General features: G+C 44.3%; 2 protein-coding genes across 5 annotated transcripts in view; one reads left to right on the top strand and one right to left on the bottom strand.

Annotated features, from left to right (window-relative positions):
* Positions 1-8,374, top strand: part of RASSF3 (Ras association domain family member 3) — a 114,698-nt gene extending 106,324 nt beyond the window's left edge. For all 4 annotated transcript variants that reach the window (XM_064491741.1, XM_010980287.3, XM_064491740.1 and 1 more), the window contains 3 exons: positions 664-901; positions 2,757-2,866; positions 5,638-8,374. In XM_064491741.1, coding sequence (XP_064347811.1) covers positions 664-901; positions 2,757-2,866; positions 5,638-5,787 — 498 coding nt within the window. In that variant the 3' untranslated portion in view covers positions 5,788-8,374. The remainder of the gene's footprint in view (positions 1-663; positions 902-2,756; positions 2,867-5,637) is intronic.
* Positions 8,375-15,799: 7,425 nt separating this feature from the next.
* The window catches only part of GNS (glucosamine (N-acetyl)-6-sulfatase), a 43,614-nt gene continuing 38,792 nt past the window's right edge, over positions 15,800-20,621 (bottom strand). The window contains exon 14 of the mRNA XM_031462778.2: positions 15,800-18,487. Coding sequence (XP_031318638.1) covers positions 18,409-18,487 — 79 coding nt within the window. The 3' untranslated portion in view covers positions 15,800-18,408. The remainder of the gene's footprint in view (positions 18,488-20,621) is intronic.

Here is a 20,621-nt window from a genome sequence, read left to right as displayed (position 1 = left end):
CAAGTGCTTGTGTTATAATGTCTTCAGTTTACATGGTAGCTTGAATTTGTTTTAAAACTACAACTGCTTGAGGTGCCTGAAAGGCCTCGTCCTGTAGCCCATGCTGTATGGGACGTGTGTGACAGGAGGACGTTTAAGCAAAGTGGGTAATCTCTGGTGTGTCTCATTGTAGCCACTAGGGATGAAAATAGCTTGTTTTCTTCCCGTCTGCTCCTCGTTGCTTGAGTATTTCAGTCCTAATTGTGACTTTCCTTTTTGGTGTAATAGCCGGTCATCAGTTGGGGATGTTTCCTCTGAACAGTTAGCCCGGACACATCCCCAGGCTTTAATGAGCCTGGCGGTTTGGCCAGCATGTGGCCTGGTGGGTTGTAACCTTACCCTTGGGCCCTGACCTCTCACGTGTAGCTTCAGAGGCGTGAGTCCTGGACTTCAGTCACCACATCTGCCCCACAGACCCGGCCCCTGGAAGCACTTTCCTGGAGTGTGTTGACCTCCCCCGAGTCACTCCCTGGTGGGCAATCTTGAGTGACATTCTGCCCCCAAACTGGAAAAGAAGTGAACAAGAGAGTGTTTCCCCTTCCTTTTTTGGTTATTTTGTTTTGTTTTTGATACGCCCCTTCCTTAAGATGCCCAGCTAAGTGTGTGTTTTTCTTCCTGCTTCAGAATTCAAATGGGATTTACACTGGCTTCATCAAAGTACAGATGGAACTCTGCAAACCATCACAGACTTCCCCGAACCCTGGAAAATTCGCTCCCACTAGCAATGGCTGTATGAACACGCTTCATATCAGCAGCACCAACACTGTCGGGGAGGTGATCGAGGCCCTGCTCAAGAAGTTCCTTGTGACCGAGAGCCCTTCCAAGTTTGCACTTTATAAGCGATGTCACAGGGAAGATCAAGGTACCTCGCCACGCTTGAAATGAAACTGGTCTCTGCTTTTATTTGGTGTCTTTCGGCCTCATGAGCAGGAGGGAGACTGATGGGTGTATCTCTGTCAGTTATGTCAGTGCCCAGGGACAGATTCTGGAATAAATGGTGGTCACGGCAGGCGCTTAATGCTTCCTGGCTGTCCATGTTTTGGAGTTGGACAGTCGTGGGTCTGAGGAGCTGAGACGTGTCCATATGTGATGGGTATCTGTTGAGGATTTTGTGATGTGCACAGGGGGATAGTTTTTTGTTTTGTTTTGGGATTGCTTTGATTTTTTTTTTTTTTTAATTCTTTTTTTGTAGAGGAGGTACTGGGGATTGAACCCAGGACCTCATGCCTGCTAAGCATGCGCTCTACCACTTGAGCTATCACCTCCCCCTGGATTGCTTTGATTTTAATGCTCTTTTGGACAGAAAAGAATGCCTCTGGGCTCAAAGCTTTCAGTGGCACATTCCACTTCGGATGTGCCTCTGCATGTGGAGTGGCTTGTTGGACTTGGATTCCCCGAGAGCCAGGATGGGGAAGCACACGTGTGTTAGTGCACATTTCACACTTACACATAAATGGCATGCCCGGAGCGTGCCGCCCTAGGTGTTGGCCTTGGGGCATTTTGGCACCCTGCCCCCCCCAGGGGCACATGCAGTAGGTGAATAACATTTTGATCTGAGGTCTGCCTGTCTGAACTTAATACCCACATTCAGTGGCTAGAAAGAGAATATTCAATTACTGCATGAAACTGAATAAGCTGGGCCAGGTACTCGCGGAGCAGAAGCTGATACCAGTGGTAGACAACAGTGATTCAGTGATTCACTCAGTGCTAATTCGAACGTGGCATGAATGTGTGAGCAGTCAGCTGCTTGAGCTTTCTCTAGTTTTTCTGGGTAGAGCCAACAGCAGCTGTAGCAGCAAATACACTCATCTTGACATGATGGGAGTGTCCTGGAGTCACCTGGGGCTGAAACCCAGCCAGTTACTAAGTATGCACACGTTTCTTCAACACGTACTGTGGGCTGGCATGTGGGCTGGCCCTGCTGAGTAAATACAGAGATGAATAGGCCAAGGTTCCTGTCCCCCAGAGGCCACAGGCTCAAGCAGTGTGGAGGAGGTTTACATCCACAAGGAAATTGGAACCTACAGTGCTTTTGTATCTGGAAGTACCAAAATGATACAGACCAATTCAGGTGACATTTTTGTCCTGCCAGCTTCTGTCCCTGCTCACCTGGACTTCAGCTACATAATCTGACAGTAATAGCCTCCTACTGATACATTACCCACAAGAGCAAATCTCTTAACCCACAAGGCAGTGAATGCCAGAACCTGTGTGTGTGCGCGCACACACAGCATGAAACACCCACAGCTGGTCTTAAAGCCGCCAGAGCTTGTATTCAGACTGCATCATTCTGTGGCTGCTAATTTTAAATTAATCTGTAGGGAGATTTGCTTCTAGACCTCCGATTTCATGTTCTTGGGGTGGTATATTTTTATTGTTTTTAAAGGAGTGGCAGATCCTTTTTAAAGTTCATCTTGCTTTCTAAAAGGAGGAGCAGAATTAATTATAAGCCCATTTTGGGAGCAGTACTCATTTACATTCATTCTTGAAAATTATTTCCTTTTTAATCAAGGCACAGTTTAGATTGTGCAGATAGAGTGGGAATAGTATAGCATTCTTTCCACTGCGGACTGTTCATTGGTAACAGGTGAGGAGGATGGTGCCGTGGGGTAGCACGGACTGTTGCCTTGGTCTGAGGGAAGGGCATGAGGGTGCTGGTGGGGTCGGGGGAAGGATGTAACGCTCTGTTTGTGACACACCCTTGCTTCTTCACCCAGTCTATGCCTGCAAGCTCTCGGACCGGGAACATCCACTCTACCTGCGTCTGGTAGCAGGGCCCAGGACAGACACACTTAGTTTTGTTCTTCGTGAACATGAAATTGGAGAGGTAAGTGATTGTTCATTCTTGCTTTAAACTCTACAGACCAGCTGGCCCTGTTTTATTGCTCTGATCTGGTGACTTTACCACTGCGGAGGAGGAGGGGGCAGAGTTGAGAGGGAACCTGTCTGTCTGTCTGCCTGCCTGCCTGCCTGCCTGCCTGCCTGCCTGCCATGGGATGAGAGATGGTCCTGTGGAGGGAGGGCAGCTTCCTGAATGTTTTTGAATTGCCAGAAATGAGCCCAAAGTTAGCCTACAATATAATTCTTTTATAACACTCATTATATTGGTCTGTAATTTTCAGAGGTGGGAGGAAAGAAAATTTTTTTTCACTTGATCCCCACCCAGAGAGTCATTTTCACTCCTTGTGTCTCCAAATTACTCAAATCCAGCTGAGCTTTGAAAGTTGACACTCTCCATATGTTTGTTGCTAACCAAGGTCCCCAGGCTCCTTTGCTCTAAAGGGAAATCAAAGGAATTGCAATCTCTTCACCAGGAAAGACGTTTAGCTTTCTACACTCTTTCCTCTTTGCCCCAGTAATTAAGAAATCGTGTTTATACATGTCCACTGTTGGCCATTTTCTCTCCATGGAGGACTGTATTTGGGTCAGTTCAGTTGAAGGAAAAAGCACTTCAGACTGTCCTTCTAGATCAAGTGTCACATGAGTAAATCTCTCAAGCTCTGGGTCTCAGCCTTTTGTCTGGAATAGGAAATGGGATGACTTGTCCACATAGAACATTCTGTGAGGCAGTGAGAAGAGTGTTTCTAGGTTAAAAGTTAAGAAACCGAGACTGTGTTTCCGACTGCTCCTCTTGTTAGATCAGGAGCGTGACCTTGGGTAAATCTAACCTTTTCAGTCCTCAGTTTTAGAATCTGTAAAGTGGGAGGAAAGCCTTGAAAAGGTGGTTTTGTGTCGCATTTTGTGCCACATTAGAAACCTATATAAACGTGCTTGGTAAAGAGTTATGTTTATATGTCGGTGTAAACTGGAACTTTCCTTAGGCAGTTTTGGGAAGACAATGATTTTGGACATCTTGAAGTTTCTCTGGATTCTCCGTGTTTTGAAATTTTTAAAATTCACTCTCATTTTGAGGAGAAGGCTGGGAGCAAAAGTCTAAAATCTGGCTTTTTAGTTTGGCACGTGGTAGCCTTGCCTCGAAGCCTAACTAAGCCAGACTTGTCAGCGTGCTGTCTTTCTCCGTGCTGGTTTCTGAGTGTTGCACGTAGTTGAGGGCAGTTGGAGCTGCACCGTCAGGAGGGCATTAACGTTCGCTCAGTTTTGAAATTGACGTTGTGTTTTAACGTTCGGGACGGCCCCGGACCTCTGTGTGGTGCAGTCATTTCAGGTTTTTAAGGTTGACTGCCTTGAGGGAAGCAACTTTCCATAGCTGTCAGGGAGTGGAAGGGAGGTGATACTTAATAATGTCTTACTTTGGGAGAACGTATGTGAAAAGTAAAATGTTACTTTTTAAATTAACAGAATATTCTAATGTGGAAAGTTCTGCTTTCGTGCTTCATGGTTCTCGTTTTCGTTAATAACTGGCTCAAAATCAGTCTCCGAGAGCTTTCTGTCATTGGCCCACTTGGTTTTATCCTTGCTCCTCTCTGTGCACTTGCTATATTAGGTTCTCTCGTCTTTTCTGTCCCCTACACCCCTGAGAATCCCCCATCAGAAACTGCTCCTGGCCGAGACTGTGATTCTCAGCCCAGGACCCAAGGACTCTTTTTGGGAGGGGAAGACATACTTTGGAAAAACGCCTCCCAGGTGATGTTAAATGCCCTCTTTGGTATTTACTGCTTTAATTTAAAAATAGATTTAAAAAACCCACAAACATGTATTTGGTGCCTGCAAAGTACCAGATGCTGTGAGGGAAATAGAACTCAGAGACTCAAGGGCCAGAGGAAAAAGCCCAAATAGTTCACAACAGCTGTAGTGAGGGTAAGATGTGGGCGAGAGAGATGCTCAGCTAAAAGCGAATAATTATAATAATTGAAAAACCGTTTGTGGTCAGGGCTTCCAGTGCTGTGAGAGCTTCTAATAGACTTAGTCCTGGCTGGGAAGGAAGGGAAGGAAATCATGGAAGGCTTCTTAGAGAAAGTGGCATTTGAGCTGGCGCTGGAAGGTTGAGGAGTTCGCCAGGGAAAGTGGAGGAAGGGGGAGCATGTGCAAAGCCATGTAGGGTAATGAATGAGGGGCACAGTGTGAGAGAGATGGGACTGGAGAGGTTAGCGTCGTTGAGACTTAGCAGAAAACAACCAAGGGAAGCCGTTGACTGATTCCAAGCAGGGGTGGATCATGCTTCACTTTTTATTTCAGGCTGGCTGTTTGGGGGAACAGACTGGGGAGTGTTTGCACAGAGCTAGGAGGCTATCCCAGGGATGGCGGAGAAGATAGGGGTGGGTAGCACTAGGGAGAGCTGCTTAGGAGCTGGTAAGGTTGATCGTGGGAGGTGAGGAGGGGGGCAGTGATGATGCCACATGGAGGGAAGATGGAGGGAAGATGGAGGGAGCTGTTTTTCCTGCGTCTGGGGGTCCAGTCGGGAGTGAGAGTGTCTCATGGACTTAGGGGTACTGAGGTGAGACCCCTTTTGGAAAGGGTGGGAGGAGGGGAGCGGAGAGGGTGGGAAGGCTGGTAGGGGGCTCGGCTTTGGTGAACCAGGACCTCCCTGACCACTGGGCAGCATACTGCCCATGCCTCCCTGTGCTCCGGGCCCGCATTCCTAAGTCTTCACACTGAATGAAGCACCTGGCATCTTTCAGTTTGGGTATTCTCTCGCAGTGGGAAGCCTTCAGCCTGCCCGAGCTCCAAAACTTCTTGCGGATCTTGGACAAGGAAGAAGAGGAGCAGCTACAGACCCTGAAGGAGCGCTACGCGGTCTATAGACACAAGCTGGAGGGAGCCCTGAGCCAGCTGTGGAAACCCGGGTAACGCGTGGGCCCTGCCCCTCGGGGACGGGACGGCGCGGGACCTGCGTGCACACCGGCCGCCTGTGTCCCTCTTGTCAGAGGGCAGTTTCCTTGCCCCATGATGCCAGCGCCTCCCCCCTTGAAGAATCTCTAGGTCTAGTTCCCCAGAGTGCTCACATGGCGTCTTCTGCAAGGGACTCTGCAAGCTTGTTCTGTTCGGCACCGCGGTGTTACCTCTTGGCAAGCTGTGAAACTAGTCTCATCTGGAGCCTTCGAGAGCGCTTTGAAGCATGGACTCTGGGTTGGTTCCCCCCACCCCCTTGTTTTCTTTTAGTTATTTTAAGTATGTGATGATGATGTTAAGCTTAAGGTTGTGCAAATGATTTTTTAAAAGCTTAACCAGGAATCTGTCTGAATACTTGTCCTGTGTTGAAACTACCTGTCTTTTTTTTTTTTTTTTTTTTTCTTAAATGTCAGAGGAAGTGATCCATGTGAATTGAAGGGCACGGGAAGCTAGGAAATCTGAGGAGTTGGTGAAGGAATTTGGAGGAGTCTGACAAAGAAAGGAAAGAGCAAGTTTGGAAGGAGGCAAGAGTAGGGGTGGCGAGCCCTGGGGGAAAGTGGTTTGGACGGTGAGTGGGTGGGTGGTAGAGGAGGAGAATTTGGTTGTTGAAGAGTTAAAAGCTTTTTCAGTTTAGAGATGTTAAACCCATGGTCATATTGCTTGATTTCCTGGCGAGTAAGAGGTGGGAACAGAACCAAAGAAAGTAGGAGCTGGGCCAACAGGAGGGACTAAGTGCGGCTGACCCAGAGGACCCGGCGTGCAGGTGGGTGCATGTTCCAAACGGGACAGAGCTGCCCCCCGGGCGGACCGGCCCCGGTTCTGCCTTCTCTCCTCCGAGCAGAAGGTCTGACTTGCGTGGCTTCTGTGGCCAGTGGGCAGCGAGCATGTGCTACAACTCCTGTGAAGTTACTGTTTTCCCGAGAATGCTTTCACAGTGGGAAAGGAGTTTGGGGAGGAGGCAACTATTTCCCCAATTGTTGGCCGGGGGGTTTGTCAGGTGAGGGGCGCCCAGCACACTTTTGTGACAATCACGCCCTCCTTTCCCTGTTTTCTTTTCCTCCCCTCCCCTCCCCTCTCCCTCCTTCCCTCTCACTTCCTTCCCTTCTCCCTTTGTCTTATACATTGAAGTCTGATCTTACATAATGTAGAACAGGGCTATGGATTAAAGACCCAGGACCTTCAGATCCTCAGTCCAAAGGGTGACCTGACTGTAAGGAGGAGGGCGGCGTCCGCCCAACGCGGACCGCACAGGAAGGGTTCTCGATGGAAACTTTTTAACTAAAGAGCTTGTTCCTGCAAAACCAAAGAAATAAGTGAGAGTGCAATAGAAGCCCTCCTTAAAGCTGGTTAAATAACTGCCTTTTACGCAGCAGTTAATCTGAAAACAACAGGAAAAGTGTGCTGTGGTTCTCCAGGGGCCTTGCAGTCTACTTTCAGTCTCCGTATTGTTTGTTTATAAATTCCCAAGGAATTGTTAACACTTTGGTGACACCTAATGGATTCTTTTTGAAATTCCAAGGTGCTTCAGTTCTTTGCTTCTTAACTAAACGGTGCCTTTTTAAAAAATTGCATTTCTCTTCCCCTCTTGGCTGCTCTTCTGACTTTTCAGAGAGCACCTGTCCTGTTGGAGGCAGATGGAAGCGTCGCTTATGCTGTGCCACACACGTTACTGAGACAATCGTATCTTCCTAAGCTTTTTAAGGAAAGTTGGAAAGAAAAAAAAAAAGTAGAACTAGCTATAAAATATGTAGGGCACATCTTGTTTAATTTTGCATGTGACTTCTTTTTAGTGCATCAATGAGGTTTTAGTGACGTTGCCACCCAACACTTTACCTTCATTGTTCAGGGAATGCCTTCATGGTTTTTATACTGGTTTTACTATTCAGACTATGGCTTGGGTGTGAGTATACTGTTATCCACCACCTGGTCTTTTAATTACCCATCCTAGTAAGCTCATATTTTTGTGAAGCCTTTGTTTCTCAGATTAAGACACTGTTAGAACCTAAAGTAGTAGCTGATGGGTATCTGTGAATTTTTTTTTTCTTTTTTACTTGAAATAGATCGTCTGAATTAGGCATCCTCATCTATATTATCCAGGACCTCGCTCATTGTCACGTGCACTGCACGTTGCGATTTGGAAAACTTACTGTGTTGAAATTCTGTCAGTTTGTGGTTCTTGAAGACTGACGGTCTCTCCAAAACACTGGTGACTGCAGCAGCATTTTTATTGTGTAAAAGGCCACTGAGGCCAAAGATTAAAAAAAAAAAAATCATTGTACAAATTCTTAAGTTAAAATTAAACTATTGAAGCTTTGCTGTAATACTGTTTTCTCTTCAATATGTGATGGTACAGGAAAGAGTTAAGTTTAAATGAAGGGGTAGTATTGCAGGGGAGCATTTGAAATTTGCAGAAGTAGAAAAAAATTATAATATTTATAATTTTGATGAGTTTAAGTTTATTTTTATGGGAAGGTATTTCTTCCCCTGAAATTGTTTCTGGAATGGCAAGTTGTTTCCATTATTAAAAGTTGAAGTTGTTAGTTGATGTTTGTGTGTTTTTATTTATGGTGAAAATATGCTAGATAAAAGGTCACAGGAGTGGGAGAAGCTGCTTTTGTGGAGATACTGATGGGGAGAGGGGAGAATGTGACAGTTTTCACTAGGTTTGAATAGGGCACATTTGTTCTCCCAAATGTCATTTTTCCTTTGCCTTGTCCTCTGGGAAAAAGAGTATCCGTCTGTGTGACACATTTCTATAACAATTGTTTTGTAAAATATACATATATTTACAAGTGTGTAATGTATGTGAACGGTTTAAGGAATTATTATAAAGTGGCTGCCATGTGACCACTACCAAAATAGAACATTGTCCCTTTCTTAGAAATCCTCTTCCTTCGCCCCCCATTCCTGCCGAGGTCTCCCATCCCTAAAACAGACCGCTTGCAACATTGTAAAGTATCCGTGTGTTTTGGTCAGCGTGACTGTCTCACACCAGATGGGTGCACGTTTCTCCTCTTAGGCCCCCACGCCTGCTGCCGGCAAGTGTTTTTACCACTGCACTGCCCCCTAGAGGCGCGGGTGATACAGGAGCGAGGCTGCACCCGCCCGTGAAGGGGAACACACTGCAAGTACTGTAGCTGCTTTATAGGTGAAAATGATGATGATGGAAATGACGGCTCTGCGTAGATCTTTTTCGTCAAAATATCCAGAAGAATCCAGTTTGGACGTTCAGCCCAAGGTGCAGTGGGAATGTTTTGGAATTTTTATCCTTAAAGGAAGTTAGCTTCCTGTCCTAGGCTTCCTTTCAGAATCTGTCACCAGTTGATAATTGTTTAAATGAATATTGTTATGTTGCAAAATTATTTCTTAAGAATTGTACACTTTTGGGACTCTAGGTGATTCTAATTAAAAGTGTTGTGTTTTTGAAAGAAGGGGAAAAGTCTCTATGTACATCTTCCTTGATTTATGGTGGGGTTATGTTCTGATAAACTCATCGTAAATTGGAAATATCGTAAGTCAAAAATGCAATCAGTTCACCTGGCTACCGAACCTCATAGTTCAGACCAGCCCCCCGTAAACGTACCCCGAGCACATACATTAGCCTACAGTTGGGCAGAATCATCTGACACAAAGCCTATTTTAGAATAAAGTGTTGAATACTCATGTAATTCGTGGATACTGTACTGAAAGTGAAAAATAGAATGGTTGTCTAAGTACAGAACAGTTACATTTGGTGTTTACCCTTGTGAACACAAAAAAATAACATTAGTCTGGGAAAAGATCACAATTTAAAATCCTAGTAGTTTCTACAGTTTCTACTGAATGCGTATCACTTTGACACCATTCATTGTAAAGTTGAAAAATCGTAAAATCAAACCAGCCATCATAAGGCGAAGACCTTCTGTACTATACACGTATTAACCCATTTTCTCCCTCATGAGATAGGTATCGTCAGCATCCCCATTTTACAGATGAGGAAACAAATGCATCGAGGTCCAGCAACTCGCCCATTGCCCCTCTGGGAGTGACTGGCAGAGCCGTCCTGCCAGTCTGCCGACTTTTCCTGTAAGTTCTACCCAGTTTTTCAGTAAAACTGCCTATTAAGTACCCATGAGGATGCCCTCTAATGGGCCGTTCATCTGAAAGCAATCCGGTGCAGTGGGATTTGTGGGAAAAGCAAGGACAGGCTTGATGTCAGGGTGCTCAGCCGCCTTTTTTTTGGCGGGGGAGGGTGTTCATTTAGCATTCCATTTCAGTGATTATACTAAGTTACATAGAGGGGGATGCCTACCTGTTTTCGTTTTCAGGTTCTGTTGTGTGGGAGAAACTGACAGGACAGATAACCAAACCCGGTGTTCTCACTGCAGTTAGTAAGATAATTGCCAGAATAGCTTCAGGGAGAAGTCAGAGCTGGCTCCCAGGAGCCACCAAATGCTTGCAAAGGCTGGAGTTTGTTGTTTTTTAAATTATTAAAGTATAGTCGATTTACAATGTTGGGTTAGTTTCTGGCATACAGCATAGTGATTCATTTACACACATACATATATTCCTTTTCATATTTTTTCATTATAAGCTATTGCAAGGTACTGAATATAGTTCTCTATGCTATACAATAGGACTGTGTTTATCTATTGTATATATAGTGTTTAGTATCTGCAAATCCTGAACTCTCAATTTAACCTTCCTCCCTCTTCCCCTTTGGTAACGATAAGTTTGTTTTCTATGTCTGAATCTATCTGTTTTGTAAATAAGTTTATTATTATTATTTTTTAGATTCCTCATATAAGCAGTATCTTATGATATTTTTCTTTTTCTTTCAGGCTTACTTCACTTAGTATGATAATCTCCGGGTCCATTCATGTCACTGCAAATGGCATTATTCCATTCTTTTTTATGGCTGAGTAGTATTCCACTGTGTGTACATATGTGTGTATATGCATATACATATACCACATCTTTATCCAATCAGCTGTTGATGGACATTTAGGTTGCTTCTATGTCTTGGCTATTGTAAATAGTGCTGCTGTGAACATTGGGGTGCATATATCTTTTTGAATTAGTTTCCTCTGGATATGTGCCCAGGAGTGGGATTGCTGGATCATATGGTAAGTCTTTCAGTTTTTTTTTAAGGAATCCTCCATACTGTTTTCCATAGTGGCTGCACCAAACTGCATTCCCACCAATAGCATAGGAGGGTTCCCTCTTGTCCACACCCTCTCCAAGGCTGGAATTTTACACCCTCAAGGATGATCCTCTCCCAAAGGAACACAGGGAACTAAGCATTCAAAGCCTTGAAAGTCTACATTTGTCTGGTGTGAATCACTACTTGTTTAACTAAGTGCGCAAGAAAGCAGCTTTGTACAAGGATCAGGGGAGAAATGGGCCGGGGGTGGTGGTGGAAAGGACTGGCCAGATTAAATAACTTTATTTTTAACCCCAGGGTGGGCAGGTGAAATGTTAATTTAATTCCATCTGCAGTTTTTTTGTATTTTAAATTTTTGTTGGTTTTTGAGGGGTTGGTGGTTTTTGGTTTCAGTTTGGCTTGCTTTTTGGCAAATCTTTCTCTTTAATTCCACAAAGTGAGAATGGCAGGGTGTAGAGGATAGACCCTTTTGATCTTGGTTTCCAAAGTCACTTGTGACTCACTTGGCGGCAGCTGATCAGCAAAAGCTCCTCTCTTCCCTTCTGAGAAAGGTGAGTACTGGAATTTTTAAATGTTTACACACAAACAGAGAACATCAGGGCTCTTGGTAAACTTCAGAAGTTGGGGTTTTGGCTTTGTGTTTGGGAGGGAGTTCCTTTAACCAGGAGAGTTGGTTTTTATCTTTCTAAACAAGGGGGCTTACCTTGCATGCACCTGTCTTCAGCAGCACAGAGCTGCTTGTTTGCCTGGCGTGTGTACCTTCCCCTCACTTAGCCACCCTGTGTGGACCCATGTGGACCCTGTGTTTCCTCTTCTCTGAAATGGAGTTCTAGGGGGCTCTGCTCCAGAGGGCTTTCTTCTGATTTTCAAGTGCAATGAAATTTGCTGAGGTTCTGGTAATTCCATAGTATGCGGTCATCTTGCCGAAAGTTAGAATCCTTGAATTACTACTCTTGCAAGTGGGGAGGTGACAGCTTAAATTCAAATCTTTTACTCACAACTACAAATGGTGTCTTCAGATTCTTTCAGAATAGCTAACATGTCACGTTTTTTTTTTCTTGCATGTGTGATCTCTAGAGGAGTGTTCCAAATCAGTGATTTTTAGGTAAAATAGAGCCTGTCATCGAATGCCTTATCAATAAAAGTCCCTTATCTGAGAACACAAGGGCAGCCACCGAAATCGAGAAACTTGGCCGTCAGCCTTCAGAAATGTCCAAACCTCGTTGCCTTCCTTCCAGATACACTTTCTATGGGAGAGTTTGTGCTGGGGAAGGGTGTGTGCTTCAGGGAAGATAATTCATGTGTAGGGTGTGGGTGAGGCTGGGAACATGTTCCTGTCCCTGGTGTCATGCCTGTGTCACTCTTGTGCCACCCACCACTCCAGCTTGCATTTAAAATTTTTGTTCTTTTGCAAGTAAGGCGATCCAAGCAGAGACACGGTAGGTCGGGGTGGGGAGATTGTTAGGAAGCCAATAGTTGGGATGGGCAGTGTTTAAGATCTGTTGCAAGATATTTCAAGACAAAAATGAAGTTATTACTCCGTTTCTTTATAGACAGCCTCAGAACTACTGGAGGTGCTGATGTTTTAAAGCAAGATGTTTCTGTGCCCCACCCCAAAGCTGGTACTATGCCCTGAGAATCCACTGCTTTAACAAGCACCCCATGGTTTTTCAAATACTAACTGCAAATCTTAGAGCTCTCCAGAGTATTTCAGAGACTGAAGAGGTATACATCCATGTGCAGTTGTACCCCACTCTTTTTAATTTAGAGTTGTCTTTTAAAAATATTTTATTTATTATTGTATTAGTTATTTTATTTGGGGGAAGGCAAGTAGGTTTATTTATTTTTTAGAGGAGGTGCTGGGGGTTGCATGCCAAGCATGCACTCTACCACTTGAGCTATACGTGTATCTCCTGCCATACCCCCCTCTGAAAAAAAATTTTTTTTAAACAAGTTACCCGTATTGAGAGTAATGGCTAACCTGTAAAGAGTCTCCCTGACCTGCCTCATTTAATCCTGGAAAGGATAATTCCACATACAGTGTGACCCTGCGCCTCTGACTATGGCTAATTAGATCTTAGACCTCTTGACACAAGGCCGTTGGTCAATTTGACATTCCTAAAAATTTTAAATAAACAAAGGAATTCCAGTTAGTGATGAGGACTCAGAAATCAGGGGACGAAGCTCACCATTGGGCCTTGTGTCAGGGACAGGGAGAGACTTCAGAGAAAGCAGGAGAATGGAGCAGAGAGCAGCAGAGGGGAGAGGCCATGTGGCCTCTGGGAGATGGAGAACGTAAATTCAGTAATCTCCTTGATTCTTGTTAGCTGCTGGATGCCTCATCGGTCCCTCTTCCCTCAGGAAGGAACTACTTCTGTTCATGTAAGTTCTGCACTCGTGCTCATCTCTACAATGGGATCAAGAGCAGAGATAAGAGGGAAATTTATAGTACTCAGTGCCTCTTAGAAAAGATAAAAGGACTCACACATGACCTCAGCCTCCGCTTAAAGACATAAGAAAAAGAATAGCAAACCCAAAGCAAGCAGAGGAAAGGAAGTAACAAAGAGTGATTATTAATGAAGTAGAAAACAGGAACACAATCAGTGAGACCCAAACTGGGATCTTCGGGAGTGTTGACAGAATTGATAAGCCTCTAACCAGACTGATCAGGCAAGAAAGAGAAGATGCAGATGATCAGGAACAGGACAGGTGGCATCACTACAGGTTCTACCAACATACTTGATATGTTCATATTTGGGGGCCTCATGTTGCAGTAAGTTTCCTTAAAAATACTGTTATTTTGTGCAAAAAAAAAAAAAATTGGTGAGTTCTACACATTCCTAATTCTGCCCAGTTCTGAAAAGTTTGCCAGATGACAAGCGCTCACGTTGCTGCTGCCACCAACTTTGTGCTTCCCTCAGAAATTTAGTTTACAGTTGTCTACAGTATGGGACTTCAATGCATATGGTCAATAACATTCTAACTTAATTTTTCTTTCTTTTAGTCTTTCACTTCTATTGTTCTGTTCTTTGCACAAAAAGAAACTTGAGTAGAACACTGAGTGTTTTGACTTTTTTCACATAACATCCTCAGGTAATTTATAAATATTAGGTTCTGGGTAGATTGTGGTGAGAACGCTATGGTCTTGTTTCCATGGAAACCAGACTCCATGTGTAATACATACTGGTAAGTGTCATGAAGATAAAGTGCAGAGTGCTATGAGAGTTTATTACTGAGGCGGTTAGAGAAGGCTTCCTGGAGGCAGTGATATAGAGCTAAGATCTTGAGGGTGAGTAGGAGTTACCTGACATAATTCATGATTTACGTGAAAATTTTCTACATAATGGCCACTGGTTACTCACGTCTGTTCTTTTGGCAGCATTTTAAACTTGTATCACTTTTGCTCTTTTTTTCTCTTATGAGGAAAGAACTGTAACTAAGGCGAAATAATTTTCCCTTATTACAGTAAGAGTTCAACTGTGGGAGGAGCAGTTAAAATTTACAATGGCAAATGCTCTGGATCAAACAATTTTTTTTCTCCCCTGTGAAGTGCAGAGGCATCACCTGTTTGCTTACCTCACAGGGTTCACGTGAGGAGCAAATAAGATGTGGAGGTGAAGATCCTCTGTATGCTGTAACGCCTGGTACAGCGTGAGGTGGTGGTGGCTTCCAGAGCCTCCTTCCTAGAGTGGTGCGTTACTACCCCGCCAAGATGTTTACCTGTCACGCTGACACTAAACTTCATCTGAAGCATCACCTAGGATGTAATTTTCCAAGAAGGACAAACAAACTTTAAAAACTCACACTTAGGGAAGGAAATGGAATTACAGGCAAAACACTCAAGATTCTAGGGCAGTTACTAGACCAGGAAATCGGCATTCAGTGCCATCCCTTGTAGGTCCTGTAAATTCAGCAGCCAGTACTAGATGTCTCCGCACGGTGCTTTCAGCTTGGGGCCTGTTCTGGCCACAAGAGACTTCAGTGTACACTTAGGACCAAACCCATGGCTGGTGGAGAAAGAGGATGAAACACTAAATCAGGAGGTTGTCTGCTGCTACAGGGCAGGATGTAGTCTCAGGGGGAACAGGTGGGATGTAAGCTAGAAAAGTGGAACTAGCAGAATCTATCCTTACCCTTGCTGTGAGGGCCTGTGCAAATACATGTTCTCTCTCCTCGGTGGCTGGATATTTTGATAAACACAAATTACTTGTTTTCCTGATTGTAATCTGTAAACTTTATGGCTGTCCGCTAACAAATTTTTCTACTTGGTCTTCAGAACTTAGAAGGGGGCAACCTACTAGGTCTGGGGTTGGCAAATTATGGCTTAAAAAAAAAGTTTTGCTGGAACAAAGGCATATATATTCCTTTACATACTGTCTGTGGCTACTTTTGTACTGTGACAGAGACCATGTGGCCTGCAAACCTCAAATATTAACTGTCCCCTTAAGAGAAAGTTTGTCAACTCAGTATGAATTCATTTCTCATTTAGGGCAGTGGATCGCATGAGTGGTCATCAAGGAAAGGCACCTTTGCAGGTGAGCTTACCTGATCTAATTTAAAGCTGGCCAAGGTAAGATTTTTTTTTCTCCAAACTGTAAACATAAAATATTTATCAGGAAGGATTTTCTTCGTGGTGCTCATTCAGGGATCAGCAGGGACCATGTGTACAGGAGCTTTCCAGGCAGACACTGTGGTACCCAATGAGCAAATGGCCCGAGATCTGCAGTGCTAGTGAGTGATTAAAACATTAAACAGTATAAAGGGGAAAACCAAAAAGCATCTTGTCAGAATTTTACTACTTGTGGACTAAAACAAAGGACACATTCCCACGAGAACAGAAATAAATTTTAATTCATTGAAAAGTGCAGCAGTGAACAGGGTCCTTTGAAGGGCACTTTCTAAGTCAATGAGTGAGATGACACAGAGCCAGGGCAGAATCGCTTCTCGGAACAGATGATGCGACCACAGGAATTCACAACACTCAGTGGGACCTAAGTGGTGATGAAACTAAAGATCCAGATATTCCCACCTAGTTCCACTGGTAGATCAGTTTAAATACCCTCTGCTTGCTCTTAGTAAGGATCCTAGGACAATATATCTTCTTTCGTTAAAACTATTCCTTACACACTTAAACTTACGAACAGTTCTCACAGATTAAGGTATAATCTTCCCTGGCTATCATGACTATTTTGTACAAAAACCCTAGTATAGTCAATTAAAATGTATTTTGCAACAGCACCATTGGTCAAATTCAAAGATGCTCAAAGGCATTCCCTACTTTGTAATTGTAGGAAATGTAACTATTTGAGAGAGCTTTTGACAGGAAATCTTAATAAGGCAAAAATCTCTATTCATCCCCAAGGCCTCTGTTCATTCCTAATGGTTACAGTTTTCTATCTATTCTGAAGGGCACCAACAGATAGGGACCCTGTCTCAAAAGGGAGAATAACCAAAATGCTCATCAGTACACAGGAGAAAAGCAAGGCATGCCTCCTGCAGCAGTGGGGACTTGTACACACCATCCTGAGAAATTCAGTGCATCTTGTGGGCTGCTAGTCTATAAACCGAGGCCTCTTTATGAAAGATGAGTTTAGCCTAGATCCAGAATGAAATCAGTCCAAGAGAAAAAGTCAAATTAGGGATCATTCAAAAATTAGAGGTACAAAAAGAGGGCTTCACTGCATCCCGCACCCAAACAGAAGCCAGCTGCAGGTAAGCAGTGTGAGTGGAATCTGCTGGCAGCTCACCTGTGTCACTTTTATGACTCGACTCCATCTGTTTTCAGGAACTGGCATAAAACAACAATATGACATCACAGTACAAGACCTGGTAAGAGTTTTCTTTTTATTCAGGAACAACTATGGTCAACTTTCATTAATGTGGAAGCTGACTGATTACTGTTAAGAATCAAAGTGTAGAAATAATGCCGATCCCCATATTCAACACTGCAGTTTGCTTTTAGTTACAAAATTGTTAGAATGTCTTTTCCTAAAACGTTCACAGCAGAGGTATTCATTTCACTTGCCCATTTGACCTCTAAATACCACCACAGTTACTGGGACTGTGAGGTAAAGGAATAAACCCAATGGCTATTAACCCAATGTGGCAATTTGGAATTCTGAAGAAAAGTGACCTATGGCCATGTCTTACAAAGTGCTTAAAGCTCAACCTGGGACCTTAAATAAAGCTAAAATCGCTATTGCCTGAGTTGAACAGGTTATAAAGCGCAGTTCTTCCTCCTCCCCTACGGTTAGCGTTCTTGTGAAGAAAAACAGTGGAAACGGCCTTGGTCTTTGAGCCCAGAAACAAAAATGCAGTTCTATGCAGGAAACCTCAAGAAGATCTGGTTTTCACAGAGGAGTAGTGAATGAGGCCCCAGTCACACAAGAAACTCAGGAAGAAGTTATCTTAAAGGGAAGAAGGTAAGCAGTTGGTACTTTGCATCAACCCTAAAAAATTTTTACCTTTTAACAAGTGAAAAGAACGTTTGCAAAATGGAAAGTCTGCCAGCTTCACCCGTGGGACTGAAACCCAGGGTCCCTGCTGGGCAGGCACTTCGTCTAGCCCAGTTTACAGCCCTTCCACCTGTCACCCCGAGAGCCCTACCTACAGAAGGCCCTCAGAAAACAACCTTCACCAACCCTTGAAGTTCTCTGCTGAAGTACTTCACCCACTTTAGTCCAGGAGAGACACTCCCTAGCTACCCCTGGCGCTAACGGACACTCCACGTGGTTAGCAGCCACCGCAAAGCAGAGGTCCATCACTTTCAATAACTACCTGGAATCAGCCTTTACCAAAAGCTTCCCACTGTCCTGCTTCATTGCAGCACCAGCCCAGAATTCCTAAAAAAATGAACAGAGCTTGGTTGATGTGTTTTGAATTTCTGACCTTATCACATTGTGATGGATATTATGAACAGTGTATTTCTACTCAAAATGATGGTACTTAGACAGTTCTGCTCTGGTGGTTAGTCTTCAAGCCATGTGATATCAGTATTTTTGATAGTGAAGTGCTCAATCTGGAATGTGATGCAAGTCCTTTGAATTCAGGTCAAGCTGTTTACCAAAAACATCCCCCCACCCCCACCCCAAGCATTGCTATGTATCTGAATGGGTTTACAGATTCAGACTTTGACCACATGGGGAATATAATCAGGAACTGTGGCCCCAGGACAGAAAGGGTTTGGTGAGAACAAAGACCCCGGGAGTATTGTCATCAGCTGAATGAAGGGACCAGGGACAGCCACTCCTGACACACGGGCAGAGTTCACAGTTTAACACATTGCACAAGGACGTCAGCTGATTGGGTTGCTTTTTTGAACAGGACTTGAAGCCAGCCCAGGAACCCTTCCAGGTGTGGTCTTGAGGACTAGCTAAAGACACCTACTACAATCACTTCATCAGAAAGAGGCGTGCGGGGATCCAACCGCCGAGGTGCTACAGAAGATGTTTTGAAAACCTTCGAGTCCTGACACTGCCATGGTGGTTGAACATGAGACGAGGGTCAAACCTGTATCTGGGGACAGTGGCAAAAAAAAGGTATCGCATTAACTCTCGTTAGCCCTTGAGTATTCAGTCAGAATATACACTGGAAAGGATGGCAGGAAGGGATGCAGCAGGAACAATTAAATCACCAGAAGGGAATCTAGTACAAAGCACAGTACGTAGTAAGTAAGAGCATTTCCGTCACAAGGCAGCGAGCACAAAGTAACAGTAAAAGTGAGAGGAGAACAAACAGAGGCGTTGCGAGGAGGCAATGTTTGAACATTTTGGTGGGGGGAGCGATCCCTAGAGTATGGAGCGGCCTAGACTTTGCTGGGAGCCCTGCCATCTTTCACATCTGGACACACAGCCTGGGAGGTGAGTGCATCTCCAATAGGAGCCTGAACCTGGCTCATGAATTGAGGGGAGTCACCGACCTCTGGCCACCACTGAAACAGAGGGGCAATTCACGTAAAGCGTCTGGCACATGAAATCACTTTACCGCTTGAAAGGAAGTTCGAGTCAATGCCAGAGGGTGGCTGGAGGTGAGACCTGGCAGACATAAAGAACACACACTGGCTGCAGCTTTCACGTCTGCAGTCTGGAAATAACACTGTCTTTTAGTTTTACCTGCTATCCTGTAGGACAGACTAACTCTGGGCATTATTTTAGAGCAGGGTTCGGCCAACTTTTTTTTAAAGGGGCCCGATGATAAGTATTTTAGGGTTTGTGGGCCACAGTCTCTGTGCCAACTACTCAACTTTGCTGCTCAAGTGCAAGAGCAGCCCCAGGCAACACGGAAGGGAACGTGTGTGTTGCGTCCTGAAGGGTAGTGGCGGGAGTGGGCCCCCATCCTAGAAGGGTCTATAGGCCTGAATGTTTGGTAGGAAAGAATAAGCTATGGTTAAGGCATTTAAAAGAAACTAAGGTAGAGTTTAAACAGCTCAGGCTAACGAGTAAAGCCAGCCTCTAGAATCTTAATGACAAGCTTCCAGAATGTGAGCAACCTAGCTATAGTTTAAAAAACAAAGCTTGCCCAGAAGTCAGAGCTTCTGTGTCAGTTCCATTCCAATGCCAAGCTCTATTTCCTCACTGGAAATGTACCTGTTTGGGCTCTAAGGGCCGCATGGGAACTCTAAGGTGGAGTCCTCCTAACACTGAAGGGGGCCACGGCATCTGCCCTGCTCTGGCCCAACATCACCGTCCACGATGTCCAGGTCTCATGACCTTCCATGCAAGACTTAGTTAGAGGTTGGCTTTAAGTTCCGAGAGGCAGCCAGAGACCTGCTTTAGACATCTTTTTTGGTTTCGTAAAACATTCTGAGCAAAGCGGCTGCTGCAAAATCAGCACGTGCCGACTAGAAGTCTTGAGGTTTACCTTACAGAACGAACTTCCTAGTTCAAGGAACTGGCACCAAGGGAGGGTCCATTTCACTAACTTGGAGGGAAAGATCAAAGCTGGGTGGTTAGGATGCTTGATCAATGACTAATTATGCATTATCAGGATCATCCCATGTAAAAGTTAGCTTAAGTGATAAATAAAATTATGATAAGCTAAGTAACAATACAAAGACAACATTTAAGTTGCTGGCCTCCGTGTCTTTTTGGCTCTGTATATACTAGGTGAAAGCAACAGTGCTCCCTTTCTTTAATACATAGCCTACAACCCAGTGTCTCTACTCGTTCACCATATACTCTTCTCTCATTTGGACTGAAGATACACCACCTCACACAAAGGTGGCTACATAATCAACTTACTACTTTCCATCAGCTTAGGACATCGTTCTTCCTCTCCTACAATCAGTGTAAGAACTGAAATAATCCTTTCTCAATGAAAGTTTGCCTTTTATCATCTTAAAGCAAAAAATGATAGGCTTCTTGCCATAGGCTGCTCAAGCACGTGGGGTGCTGAGACCCATGTTACTGGGGAAAAGTTACTGTTGTAAGAGGAAGGAGAGTGGGAGGAAAAAGGCTGACTTGGTAGGTGATAGTTAAACATCTTTCCTACCTTCATCTATTTCTATTTCATTTGTGTACTTATTAGATTTACTGGCAAGTACTCACATTTCTATAACTGGGGTTTCTGAGAAATGAAGGCATATGCTCTCAGAAGTGCTAGGAAGCAGAGTAACTCTTGGTCAGCTTACTCTAAAGAAGCCCCAGGTGTC

Source organism: Camelus dromedarius, chromosome 11 (genome assembly GCF_036321535.1).
Source record: "Camelus dromedarius isolate mCamDro1 chromosome 11, mCamDro1.pat, whole genome shotgun sequence".
Lineage (NCBI taxonomy): Eukaryota > Metazoa > Chordata > Mammalia > Artiodactyla > Camelidae > Camelus > Camelus dromedarius.
The sequence above is the reverse complement of the archived record's forward strand: the minus strand, read 5'-3'. Positions and strand labels throughout refer to the sequence as shown.